The sequence below is a fragment of the Aquarana catesbeiana genome, linkage group LG03 (genome assembly GCF_042186555.1).
Source record: "Aquarana catesbeiana isolate 2022-GZ linkage group LG03, ASM4218655v1, whole genome shotgun sequence".
Lineage (NCBI taxonomy): Eukaryota > Metazoa > Chordata > Amphibia > Anura > Ranidae > Aquarana > Aquarana catesbeiana.
In genome coordinates, this window is record NC_133326.1 from 126885086 (window position 1) to 126899497 (window position 14412).

Here is a 14412-nt window from a genome sequence, read left to right on the forward strand (position 1 = left end):
GGGAGGCACATATACAAACTGTTGTAATTCCTACACCGTTTACCTGATTTGGATGTAAATATCCTCAAGTTAAAGCTGAAAGTCTGCAGTTAAAGCACATCTTGTTTGTTTCATTTAAAATCCATTGTGGTGGTGTATAGAGCCAAAAAGATTAGAATTGTGTCGATGTTCCAATATTTATGGACCTGACTGTATGTCATTCTGTTCCATACTGTTCAATGCAACTAATATTTTTATCAGAATATTTTGAAGCTTTATATGGTCTTTCTAATGCTTGGATGTTAAAGACAATATATTATGTGGCAATATTTGTCCTTTTAATATACTACTTATCATGGATTATGCCTTGTACAAATCATCATAGGTGACCCGAATTATCTTGTCTTCTAGGTTACAATGGCAGAGATTGAATTACAAACTGCAGAGCTCCCTTCCAGCATCACAGAGACCAGTAACCAGAGTCAGCCTGCAGTACAACAAAAGCAGCTACCTCCCTTGTGTAGATTTTTTTCCCAGGGTCGTTACTGTCAGTTTGGGCGAAGATGTCGCTTTTTACATCAACGCCCAGAAGTCAGACCTTATGAAAAAAACAATAATCCAGGAGAAATGTCTGAAACTGTAGGTGCAAGTGGTATAACAGAGATGTCTGTACCACATAACAAGAATGAGGTGAAGTCTGTCCCTCATAGAAATAGAAGACTCTGCCGCTATTTTGCCTCTGGTTACTGTTCGATGGAGACCAACTGCAGGTTCTGGCATCCAGAAAAGATTCCACCAGTACAGGATGACCACTCTGTAAGCAAGAAACCATTTCCGAAGGAAAAGGTGGAACGGCCAATAGCAGTTCCAGAAGTCATCCGAGCCTCAAATGTAACTCCTGAAGTTGCTGCTCAGCTAAGAAAGACAGAGATTTCCCAGCTATTAAAGAGATTTCCAAAAGATAAAGTCATCATTCAAGAAAGAGAAGATGGAAAAGTTACATACTACAGAATAACAGTTGAACCTACAGATCCAGATTGGGTAAGATATCAAGCCCACATGATAGTTATTTTTTTTATAAAGTTGATTGCATATGTACCCGGCAATTGCACCTGTGGCCTCTGGTGTTGGTTTTCATTATTTGAACAAAACCACTTGTGCCTAGTGCTACTGCACAGTGGCTCTCCGTAGACTTCCAGTCGGCCCTGTCCGGAGAAAAGAGATGATCAGGAGCTGGCCCTACAGAAATCTATAAAAAGCTACTGCACAGATGCTACCGGGGCACAGAAACTTTGCTAGTAGGATGTAAACTAACACCAGAGGCTGTAAATGTGATTGCAAAGTAGGTATGTATCTGGGGAGGGTACGGTGTGGTAGTTTAGCATAGGTGGAGGGGAAGATTAATAATGAGTTCTTTTTGTTTTAAAGTGCACTTATTACTTCAAGGGTTAAAGGAAACCTATCAATGTGTATAGATAAACAAAATGAATCTGTAATGATAACCAAAATAAAAACTGACAAAATTATACTGCAGCAGTCAGTGATTGTCCATACACAAAGCAACAAAAAATGTTTACACAGTAATACCCTGTATTGCGAGTAACGCGGTTTACGAGCGTTTCGCAATACGAGCTATTTTTTTTACATTCTGACTCAGTTTGCGAGCGTTGTCTCGCGAGATGAGCAGGATTCAAGTCTCTGGGGTGTGCAGTACCGCATTTTGCCAGAGGTGCGGGGGCACCGGTGACACTCTGAGCCGCTCGGAGATACTTTTAAACACTACGCTCCTGGGTGCATCTGAGCGGTCTCCTAGTGTTTCCGAGTGTCTCTGACGCCCCCCACCTCCTGGCCACATGCGGTACTGCATACAATTGCAGTCACCGTGGAATGAATTATCTGAGTTTCCATTGACTCCTATGGGGAAACTCGCTTTGATATACGAGTGCTTTGGATGACAAGCATTCTTCTGGAATGAATTATGCTCGTAATCCACGGTACCACTGTATACATAAAACCTGTTGCGTAAAACTATTTACACAACGGGTTGCATAAAACCTTTAAGTATATATGGACCAAAAAAAGTGTAATTGATAAGCAAAACATGCCATAACCCAATCCATACAGTCTTAAATAGACACAATAGAAACAAAGTTCATCCACAGGTGAAGAAGTGCTGATTGGAACTCACACGTGATCACTCCTGTGCTTCAACGTCAAACCGAGCCACTTGCTTGAGATATCAGACCTCTAACATGAAGGTCATAAACACATGAGTACTATCCAGGATAACTGAGGTAGGCCTCGCAAAACATCATAAATGGACCATGGAGAGAGGAAAAGAACAGGTTAACCGCTTGCCGACCGGCTCACACCGATGTTCGTCGTCAGAAGGGCACATACAGGCATATTAACGTACCTGTATGTTGCCCTATAAGAAGCGGCTTGCGGGCACGCGCGCCCGCCGCATGCTGCGTGAGTGTGATTGCAGGTTCGATGTCTGCGGGGATACCCGCGATCGTCTCACGGAGAGGAAGAACAGGGAAATGCTGATGAAAACAAGCAATTCCCCGTTCTGCCTAGTGACAGGACACTGATCACAGCTCCCGGTGATCAGTGTCGTGTCACACATAGCCCATCCCCCCAACAGTTACAATCACTCCCTAGGACACACTTAACCCCTACAGCGCCTCCTAGTGGTTTACCCCTTCACTGCCAGTCACGTTTACACAGTAATCAATGCATTTTTAATCGCACTGATCGCTGTATAAATGTGAATGGTCCCAAAATAGCGCCAAAAGTGTCCGATCTGTCTGCCATAATGTCGCAGTCATGATAAAAATCACTGATCGCCACCATTACTAGTAAAAAAAAAAAAAAATATTAATAAAAATGCCATAAAACTATCCCCTATTTTGTAGACGCTATAACCAATTGGTGCACAAACCAATCAAACGCTTATTGCGATTTTTTTTTTTTTTTTATTACCAAAAATATGTAGAAGAATACGTATCGGCCTAAACTGGAGAAAAAAAAAAACTTTTTTAATATATTTTTTGGGGATATTTATTATAGCAAAAAGTAAAAAAATCATGTGTTTTTTTCAAAATTGTCGCTATTTTTTTGTTTATAGCACAAAAAATAAAAACCGCAGAGGTGATCAAATACCACCAAAAGAAAGCTCTATTTGTGGGAAAAAAAGGACGTCAATTTTGTTTGGGAGCCACGTCGCACAACTGCGCAATTGTCAGTTAAAGCGACGCAGTGCTGAATCGCAAAAAGTGCTCTGGTCTTTTGCCAGCCAAATGGTCCAGGGCTGAAGTGGTTAAGGCCTCATGCACACTGGACATTTGTACAACTGTTGTTTTTGGCTTCAGCGTTTTTTTTCTACAGCCAGTAAACTCCCCAGCATGTTATCCTATGTGTCCGTGCACACAGAGGCTTTTATCAACAGTTTTAGGCAGGGGCGTTTTCTGTCTGGAAAAACAAAGACTTGTGGGGGGGGGCGCAGCCTAAAAATGCATTACATTAAAGATGGTGCAGCCTTAAGACCATACAAACAGAACAAAATATTACAGCGCACACATACAAAAATGACATTAAAAACACCTGAACATATTCAGCAAATAAGCAAAAATATGGGGATTTGGTCACACCATTCTCCCATAAAGAGGAGTGTATTTCTCCCATGGTTGAGAAGCAGGATCTATCATTCGATGTATAGTGTAGGACCCACTGATAATGGGGTATTTTGACGCAGTAAGTGGGTTTAAGCACCATATGGCCAGATGGTGTGACCAAATCCCCATATATTTGCTTCTTTGCTGAGTTTTAAATAGCCTTGCAGGATTTAAATGTAATTTTTGTATGTGTGTGCTGTAATCTTTTGTTGCTTCTGTCTGGAAAAAAACCCCAAAACTAGTGGGTTTGAAGAGGCGTTTTTTCAGCTGTAAAAACGCTCTAACTCTGAAAAACACTAAAAAAAAGCTGAAAAATGCAGCTATTCAGCGTTTATGAGCGTTTTTGAGCCATAAGCTTTTGTGGGAGTATAGTTTTGCTAAAAAACGCAAACGCTAAAAAACACTAATGCAAAAACACTAAAAAAACGCAAAAAAAAACATTTTTACAGAAACATTTTACAGCTAAAGCTGCTGCCATTTTTATAACGTCCAGTGTGCATGAGGCCTTATAGTGTGATACTGTCATACATGTTTATTATAAAAGGCACAATGGGTATTTACATGGGAAAAACGAAATACAGCCAAAGGCAGTGCGCCAGCAAGCATTATGGTTACAGCCACTCAGACTCCGCCCAAAATGTTTGTTGCTGCAGATATCTTTGATTTCTCTGGTAAGAGGCTGTGTTTAGTGTGGGAGCACAAGAATGACCCCTCAGGGGGGTTCATCTGACAGTTATCCTGGATTATCCTCATGTGTTTATGACCTTTATGTTAGAGATCTGATACCTCAAGCAAGTGGCTGGGTTTGGTGTTGGAGCACAGGAGTGGTCACATGTGATTTCAGATCAGTACTTCTTCGACTGTGAACGGACTTTGTTTCTGTTGTGGAGTTTTTTCATTTAAAATAATATATTTGTTTGCGATTGTGGCACCCTAACTTGAAGATGCTAGTTTCCTGACCATCAGACCAATCCAGTGGCTTCAATACATTAACCAGGAAAAAATATGCAGGTCAGAAGTAGGGATGAGCTAGGGCATGTTTGGATTCTAGTCCAAACCCATGTGAGAAAGCCTGCCAGGAAGCTGTCACCATCGTCTGTGGCCAGGGCATTCCTTACTCTGCACACATACAAGGAGCGTGTATACTTGCAACTGTGAGGCAGGAATTACTTGACCACTTATGATTTGCCCTGTACAGGTGATAGCATCTTGGTGGATTTGGCCTAGGATCCAAACACGCCTGAGCTCATCCCTAGTCAGTCTAATCTGTATGCTTGTTCCGGTTTTGTAACTCGGGAGGTTCTGATACAAGAAACATCTTGGCAACAGTGTAGTACATTTAGAAGTGCATAAGCGTTGGCAGCCCCATATTTTTTTCAGTCCAGGTTTCCTTTTAAGCTTCATTGTTAGGGGGTAGATTAGGTTTTACTGTTAGACGAGGGCCAGGCATAATTTATAAGGAGAGGGAGTCCTAGGGGAATGACAGGGAAATGTAGATGTGAGCTTGGTGCCAAAGACCGCCTAACTATATGTCCAGTGTTGGGTTTCATGTACTTGGTGCAAAGATACATTTCTTTTCATTCTCTTTTTCAGGAAAAGCTGCTTAGTAGCTGGCCTGTACAGTGGTTACATGTGCAAAACTGTAGAAGCATTGTCTTGAATGTACCATGCAATAGGCCTACCAAACTAGTGAGAGCTAGGTCATGAACGCAACAATTTTTTTTCCCCACTTTATGTATGTAAAAATAATACATATAGAACTAGAAAAGCTCTTTCCCACATCAGAAAGTTTCAAGGGAAGGCAGCGGCAGACTAAGACCACAAGTGCACTCATGGCAGCAAAATGGTGCAATTTGCAGTGGGCACACTAATTTATTGTGGGCAATATGTTAAATGATCATTTACTGCTCAATGGAGTTATCCTTTAAAGTGGACTTACTTTTTCTTCCCCGGCCAATAAGAAAAATAACATTTACAACCCTGAATGGCTTTTCCTAGTAGAGACTCTGGTCTGACCAGCTATTGGTTGTCTAATGCCGCGTACACACGAGCGGACTTTCCGGCATACTTGGTCCGGCGTACCGGAGTCCGTCGGACAATTCGATCGTGTGTGGGCTCCAGCGGACTTTTTTTTCTCAAAAGTTTGACGGACTTAGATTTGAAACATGTTTCAAATCTGTCCGACGGACTCGAGTCCAGTCGGAAAGTCCGCTCGTCTGTATGCTAGTCCGACGGACAAAAACTGACCCTAGGGCAGCTATTGGCTACTGGCTATGAACTTCCTTGTTTTAGTCCGGTCGTACGTCATCACGTACGAATCCATCGGACTTTGGTTGATCGTGTGTGGGCAAGTCCGTTCATTTGGAAAGTCCGTCGGACAAAGTCTGCCGTAAAGTCCGGTCGTGTGTACGCGGCATAACACTTCTTTTTTGCTGTAGGCGAGAACATGTTCTATGTGAGGCAGAGACACAATTTCCTGCTCAAGAAGAGGATTCTGTGCCTTTGCCTCTGCCTTACGCCAGCCATTCATGGATCGAAATGCAGTTAGTTCAGCAGGACCTACCTGAATTTCAATCCATGTATGGACAGGGTGGTTGTGCAGAAGTGGATCTACAGATTTGACTTCTGTACAACTACTACTACTATTGGATTTTTCCTGCTCTGTCAACACTGTAGGCAATAGCCAGCAGTGCTAATCAATGTAATCAATGAGGAAGCCAAGCTATTGTATTCTGACAATCTGGGAATCTCGTCATTTTTTTGGTTAAACCCACTGGTTGAATGAAAAAAAAAAAAAAAGACTCATCTATGGGCAGCCTTAGTGCCACTGCTTCATGCAAAACACTTCCCTCTCCATGGCAAAGAAGCAAAAATATAAAGGAGAGGCAGCCGGTTGGACCATGAAGGAGCCCATACTTTGGAGAATAATGTCTTTTAGAGTTGATGTTTGGCCTAATTTAACCACTAAGACCAGAGCACTTCTTGTGATTCAGCACTGCGTCGTTTTAACTGACAATTGCGCGGTCGTGCGACGTGGCTTCAAAACAAAGTTGACATCCTTTTTTCCCCACAAATAGAGCTTTTTTTTGGTGGTATTTGATCACCGCTGCGGTTTTGATTTTTTGCGCTATAAACAAAAAATAGCCACAATTTAAAAAAAAAACGCATTTTTTTTTAACTTTTTGCTATAATATTCCCAAAAATATCTAAAAAAACATTTTTTTCCCTCAGTTTAGGCCGATACGTATTCTTCTACATATTTTTGGTTAAAAAAATAACAATAAGCGTTTATTGATTGGTTTGTGCAAAAGTTATAGCGTCTACAAAATAGGGGATAGTTTTATGGCATTTTTATCATTTTTTTTACTAGTAATGGCGGCGATCAGCGATTTTTATTGTGACTGCGACATATCGGACACTTTTGCTATTTTGGGACCATTCACATTTATACAGCAATCAGTGCGATTAAAAATGCATTGATTACTGTGTAAATGTGACTGGCAGTGAAGGGGTTAACACTAGGTGGCACTGCAGGGGTTAAGTGTGTCCTAGGGAGTGATTCTAACTGTGGGGGGGAGGGGCTGTGTGTGACACTACACTGATCACCTCTCCCGATTAGAGGGAGCTGTGATCAGTGTTAATGTCACTAGGCAGAACGGGGAAATGCTTGTTTATATTAGCATTTCCCCGTTCTTTCTCTCCGTGAGGCGATCGCGGGCGGGACCCGCGGTCGGATTTATGGAGCTCGCGGCGGGCACATGTGCCCGCTAGCCAAGCCTCACAAGATCACATACAATAACGTGATTTCACACAGCAGAGCCAACCTGCCGCAGTAAGACTGCGGCCGCTGGTCCGCAAGCGGTTAAATGTTAGGTTACTTAGGAAAAAGCTTTGAGAGTTCATGTGGCACCTGTAATCTTTATCCTATTAGTATTTATAAAGTTCATAGACTCATCTGTTTATTTATCTTTCCTTTAGCCTTTTGACCTGAAAGAGATGGAGATCTTGCTGGAGTTTCCAGAGGATTATCCCTTGGAGGTATTTGTTCCACAGATTCCATTATTTATGCTCCTAATCACAAACTGCTAACCCTTTAACCACTTGCCACCCAGGCCAATTCTGACATTTCTCTCCTACATGTAAAAATCATAATTTTTTTGCTAGAAGATTACATAGAACCCCCAAACGTTTTGTATGTTTTTTTTAGCAAAGACCCTAGAGAATACAATGGCGGTCGTTGCAACTTTTTATTTTGCACAGTATTTGCGCAGCAATTTTTCTAAATCGTTTTTTTCTTTGAAAAGAAAAACAGTTTTGTGCTTTAAAAAAAACAAAGCAGTAAAGTTAGCCCAATTTTTTTGCATAATGTGAAAGATAAACGTAAGCCGAGTAAATGGATACCTAACATGTCACTTGCACATGCTTGTGGAATGGCGCCAAACTTCGGTACTTTAAAATCCCCATAGGCGAGGCTTTAAAATTTTTTACTGGTTACATGTTTTGAGTTACAGAGGAGGTCTACGGCTAGAATTATTGCTCTCGCTCTAACGTTCTCGGCGATGCCTCACATGTGTGGTTTGAACACCGTTTTCATATGTGGGCGGGACCTTCGTATGCGTTCGCTTCTGCGTGCGAGCACACAGAGACAGGAGAGCTTTAAATTTTTTTATTTATTTTTTTTATTGTTACTTTTTAATTAATTTATTTATTTTAGTTTGACCCCCTCCTCCGTCCCCTCGCTGTCTTCTGGGAGACGCACAGGTCCCAGAAGACAGCAGGGACCAGTGAGATCATGCAGCGTGACTCTCGCATGCGCATTAGGGAACCAGGCTGTGAAGTCGCAAGGCTTCACTTCCTGATTCCCCTATCGAAGATGTCGGCGCCTCCACCCAGGAGCCAAGAGACAGATTGGCTTTGGGTGAGGACATCGCGGGCGCCCTGGACAGGTAAGTGTCCATATATTAAAAGTCGGCAGCTGCAGTATTTGTAGCTGCTGACTTTTATTTTATTTATTTTTTCGGCGGAACTCCGCTTTAACATTGTGATTTGGGGTAAATTTAATTCTCAGAATTCTCTAATCCACTTTGCTCTTACAGAGTTGTACCAAATATTCCACTTGTTATTCATTATAAGCGGTTAAAGTATCTACATACATTTATGGTTATAATTTCTCCTATCTTGGAAACCAGTCAATCTCATCTATGTCCCCCTTTCATCTCACACACACAGTGAGCTGGGATCATTCTAACAACTTTGTTCAGTGCAATTAATTCCACCTCCCTTCTCTCCCTGCTTTCTTTTTTTTTTTTTACAAGATTACGTTCAGGAGATTAAAGCTGTCCCCACACTGTCTCCCAAAGAGGATTTAACAAGATCTTTGTTGGCTTTGAGATGACGTTTGATGTATTTTCATCATTTTGTGCGTCTCACCAGCACTCTTTGTTGAATTATAAAAATGTAAAGATTGACGGCCGATTGCTTTGCTTGTTATCATCACCTTTTTACCGCCCTTCTTATTTAAGATTCCCAGTTTAAAACCTTGGTTTCTTTCCTAACAGCATTCATTTATTAGGTTTACATTTTAAATTTTTAGAGGTGGTGATAGAATTAAATGTGTGCCTTGTGTCATTGTGTCCCTTGTGTCATTGAAAATAGAGGCATTGCCCAAGGAAACCAATACATATTTCGGCTATCATTTTGCTAGTTCAGGTTGGATTATGAAAACTGTCCTAATTGGTGGACATTTTAATATTATACCAGATTTTTTTAAAGTTAAGTTAATTTTAATTTTACCACAGAAGACAGACCATAAAGTGGTCTTTAATTAAAGGAAAGATCAAATCAATAGGTGTGAGTAGAGGACAGCTCCCTCTGCTGACATAGTGGGTTATATCCTAAAAATTTCCATGGACACCCCTATCCCATCAGATATGCAGAGATCTTTTATTACTTTGATTTCAAAGCCAGATAAGGACCCTTCGCTGTGTGATAGCGATCAGCCCATAGATCTTTTGAATGCAGACTTAAAAATTTTCACCAAGCTTCTTTCCGTTTGTTTGAATACAATACTTCCTTCCCTGATTCACATGGATCAGGTAGGCTTTGTTCCCCTCTGTCAGGCCGGGGATTACACTAGGAAATTCATAGATTTGATTGATATGGCGAATCGGAAAGGCTCAGCGTCCTTGGTACTCAGCCTGAATGTGGAAAAGGCTTTTGACCTCCTTGGCTGGCCTTTCCTGTTCGCTACATTGTGCCATATAGGGTTTAGAGGGGCTTTTCTGCAAGCAATTCACCATCTCTATAGCAATCCAACGTCCCAGGTGAAGACCCCTTATGCCCTCAAATAACCAATGGTACCCAACAGTGCTGCCCGCTTTCTCCCTTATTATTTGCATTATGTGTTCAACCCCTGGCTGCATCTATTCATAGAAGTTTGGATATTCGGGGCATATAGGTTAGAGAGAGGGAATTTAAAATCTCACTGTTTGCAGGCGATATTATCCTCACTCTGACCCAACCTAGGATCTCTCTACCAAATCTGCATGCTGAACTTGATCGTTATGGAGCCCTTTTGGGATATAAAATAAATGCGTCTAAATCAGAGGCCCTCCCAGTTAACATCCTGAGGATGAAAGTGAACATTTAACAACTTGTTTTCCTTACACTTGGAAAGCCACAGCCTTAAAATATTTGAGGTTTTTATTACCCCGAATTTTACTACACTGTATCAAGGAAAATTTTCCCCGCTTATATCGGCTAAATAGGTCAATGGCGCAACAGTGGAAGAAACATCACATTTCCCTTTTGGGACGTATAGCCTCCGTTAAGGTGTCTATTCTCCCCAAGCTTTTGTATTTGTTCCAAACACTGCCTGTACCTATCCCCCATGCACACCTGAAAAAACTGCAAGCAGATATGCTACAATATGTTTGGAACTATAAACGGCATAGACTACCCCGCTCGGTGCTCATGGCATCGTGTTATGATGGTGGCCTAGCGTCCCCCAACTTTATAAAATATTACCATGCAGCCCATCTACACGCGATTGCCTCTTGGTTTACCCAACGCTCATATAACAAATGGATGGAAATTGAAAGACTATGGTTAGCTCCAATACACCCTAACAACTTACTTTGGAATGCGGAGGTGGACCCTAGTCGATTGTTGGGGTCCCAACTTAGGAGGCTTTGGCGCACGTTGTCCCGCCAACACACCCTTGCATCGGAAAAATCATTGATGACCTCTTTGCTGTACAACCCCAAAATGCCCGATAACCTTACCTTATGTCCTTCTCCTTGGGCTTCGAGGAATCTGTTCCGTTTTGGTAGACTCTAGGTCTCGCAAATTACTACCATTTGCTGAACTTCAGGATAAATTAGATTTACCTCGCCAGGTGTTTTGTGGCTGCAAATCTGGCATTATGCTCAAATTATAACTCCTATTTTTTACTCCATCTTCCTTTGAAATTCAAAGTTTGAATGTATTATTTTAGAAGGCTCAGCACGAAAGGGTATAACTTCTGATATCTATCGGATATTAAATGCCTATTCTATTCAAACTCGTGGTAGACATTCTTACATGCTCCGTTGGGAGGACATTAAATGAGGAAATATTGCTGGAGGCGTGGCAGGTGATCTGGCATCAGGCAGCTAAAAGTTCCCTCTGTACTCTCTATAAGGATAATTTGTATAAAATTCTCTACTTTTGGTACCTGAGACCTGATGTACTTCACGCCATCTATCCTACTAGCTCTGATCGCTGTTGGCACTGCCACAGGGACAAAGGTACCCTCCTCCATATCTTCTGGAGCTGCCTACTGATTGCTCCATTAGGGCACTCGACCCACCAGCTGTTGAGTTGCCTTTTTGAGGTATCTATCCCTATGACACCAAAACTTTTCTTGCTGGGCCTCTCCCCGCTAAAAGTTTCTAAACCCTACAAGAAACTGCTCCGCCATATCCTTACGGCTGCACGCTGTCTCCTTGCTCTCAATTTTAAGCTGCGCTCCCCTCCCTCTCCTGATGCCCTATATGCTAGGATTAAGGACGTGGAATTGATGGAGAAAATGACTCCTGGAATACAGAACAAAATGGAAGCTCACAATCGTGTTTGGGAACTATGGCATCTCCAGGACGACCCACCTTGAATCAGTAGATAAACTATCATGTTGACCCCTCATTCTCCCCTTTTCTTTCTTCCTGATCTTTTTCTTTTTTTTTTTATTCTTTTCTCTTGAAGATATATTTTCCTTCCTCCCAAGGATATTATAATACGTTACAATGTTCCATCAGTTATATTGCTTTAGACTGAAAGTTTGCTATTTGTAGTTGTAAGGGTTGTGGTTGCTATAATTTGCCTTTACTTTCTAGCAGGTGCTTTATGTGAACATTGTGCCTATACTCTTGAATGTCTTTTTTCTATGTTTTTCCTTGTTTGATCAAAAATCAATAAAAATTGCTATTTGAAAAAATTCTATGGGCTATGGGTTCTATTTTTGTAAGTACATTCTTTCCAGAAATTAAATAGAACATGCATATTTATTTGAATTTCAGGTTTTTACAATACAAATCCCTGAGGATCAAGTTTTACCCTCAGTTATGGGCAGGTAAGGTAATAATTCGTCAGTAAATTATATGAAATTGCTGTTGTAAAAAATGTAGGCATATGAGAATGAGATGATTCAAAAACACCTACGGAAAATATAAACTCAAAGCATAAGTTCACTTTAAAAAAAATAAATAACTGAACTTTCTCTAGTCGTCTTCCAGGATGGCACACCTGAGAGATGAGAGGCTCCTCCCTACAGGAAACACAATCAATCAATTGACAGCTGTTTTAAGTCCCCACCCTTCCCCTTGATCCTCAGTTTTTGATTGTGTTTCTCCCTACACAGCGAAACGTTTGTTTTTTTTCTTCTAACCAGATGACCGAGGGTCGGATGGTAACCCTGTGAGGCAGGTATAGGCAGGCCTGGGGCTGAAATATATCCTGCAGGCTCCGGCCTTCTCACAGGTGGCCCAGAAAATGTATCAGCGATCCGGTCACTGGGGTGTGAATCCGCCGCTGTTGTACACTGCTCAACATCTCTGCCTCTCAGGCTCCTTCTGTCTTCCTCCCTAAGTGGAGGACGATGGTGCGATGGACCAGCGTGGCGGCTGAAGAGAGAGCCCAAAGAGGCACCAGTTCACTACGGTAGACAAGGAGGAGGAAGAGGAGCGAGTGTCTACCTAAACCAGCTCAGATGGGAAAGAGGAAGGTAAGGCATTGCATGGGGAAGGCACAGTAAGGGTTTCCTTGTGAACAGATCCTCCTTTTGGGGTTGCTTGCTATGGGTAACATTTCATAAGCTCTAAACCTCCCACTCCACCTTTACACTGCGATTGTATTTACAGTGCATGAGGTAAGAAAAACCTTTTTGTTGGTTTTGACTACAGTTCACCCAGTGGCAGAACTAGAAGCGATTTACCATAAATCTCTTCCTACAACCTTTAATTGAGGCTTTTCTGCACAAATATCTGTAAGAGCTACATATGTAAACCGATAGTTAATGATTGCTTGTTTAAGGCCTGCAGGTGGCAATTTTACCTCCAGGCTAATTTGGTGACCACCTCTTCTAGAGGCTGTCTTAATTGGTCTCTAGACATGTGCATTCGTTTTCGTCCGAATGCATTTTCGTCCTAATTTCGGGTATTTTCGTTATCGTTTTAACAAACGATAACAAAAGTGCAGAATTCGAAAACCGAAAGATCCGACATAAACGCTTTATTTTCGTTGCGACAACAGTTCGATATAGGAGATTCGACATGACGCTGACAATAGCGATCTGTGTCCATCGAACCTGTGATCGAATGTGCCTAACCTTAGCTCTCTTAGTCCAAGATTATTCTACATAGAGAGAAAAGATTCGACATTATAGAGATGATAACAAAAAAGGTTGAATGTGCCTAACCTAACTCTATTAGTCCAAGATTATTCGACATAGCGAGAAAAGATTCGACATGAAGATTCGACGAAGCAGTCGCCACGAGCGGACATTTATGGTCAAAAGCTCCGCCCATAGGCTATAGAAGAATTCTAATGTTGGTTGACTAGTAATAATAATGAATAAATATAATTATTACTAGTGTCATACAACATTAGAATTCTATTATAGTTTGTAGGTGGAACATTCGACTGGAAATGTACGATTGCGGCGTCGTACAGTTTAGCTGTTCCGTCGAATCTTCTTGGAACATTCGACAGACACCATAAGCCTTCAATGACAGATTCAACCTTAATTATTTCGGCTTTTTGGACGAATGCATTTTTTAACGAAACTAAATAAATAAAAACGAATTTCGGGAGTAAATAAATAAAATTTATTTTTCGGACAAAAACAAAATTCCGAAATGAAGTATTTCAATGTGCACATGTCTATTGGTCTCTGGGTGCCATGCTTGTGGCTGTCAGAGTCTTGCTATGCCTCATGGGACTTGTAGTTCTGCAACAGCTGGAGGTCCACTAATTGCATATCCCTGCTTTAGATGCTGGAAGGGTTTGATTAGCCCCACCTGTGTATGAGCTGGCTATGTTTGCTCAGATTCAGGGGCGGAGGTAAGGTAGGACAGCTACTATAGTAGAGGGGTGTTCAACCACTTTAGACTTTCATTTTAGTATTTACAGCCCAGGGTATGCCTTTGAAATAATTTGCCCCTGTTTGGTTATTTCCTAAAGGGATGCACCATGACTCCTTGGCTGCACACCAGTAGAGCTC

The 14412-nt window shown here is 41.6% G+C and overlaps 1 protein-coding gene across 1 annotated transcript in view; it reads left to right on the top strand.

The window, feature by feature from the left end:
• The window catches only part of LOC141131654 (uncharacterized), an 87924-nt gene that overhangs the window by 16096 nt on the left and 57416 nt on the right, over nucleotides 1-14412 (top strand). The window contains exons 2-4 of the mRNA XM_073619187.1: nucleotides 391-1020; nucleotides 7635-7694; nucleotides 12212-12264. Coding sequence (XP_073475288.1) covers nucleotides 397-1020; nucleotides 7635-7694; nucleotides 12212-12264 — 737 coding nt within the window. The 5' untranslated portion in view covers nucleotides 391-396. The remainder of the gene's footprint in view (nucleotides 1-390; nucleotides 1021-7634; nucleotides 7695-12211; nucleotides 12265-14412) is intronic.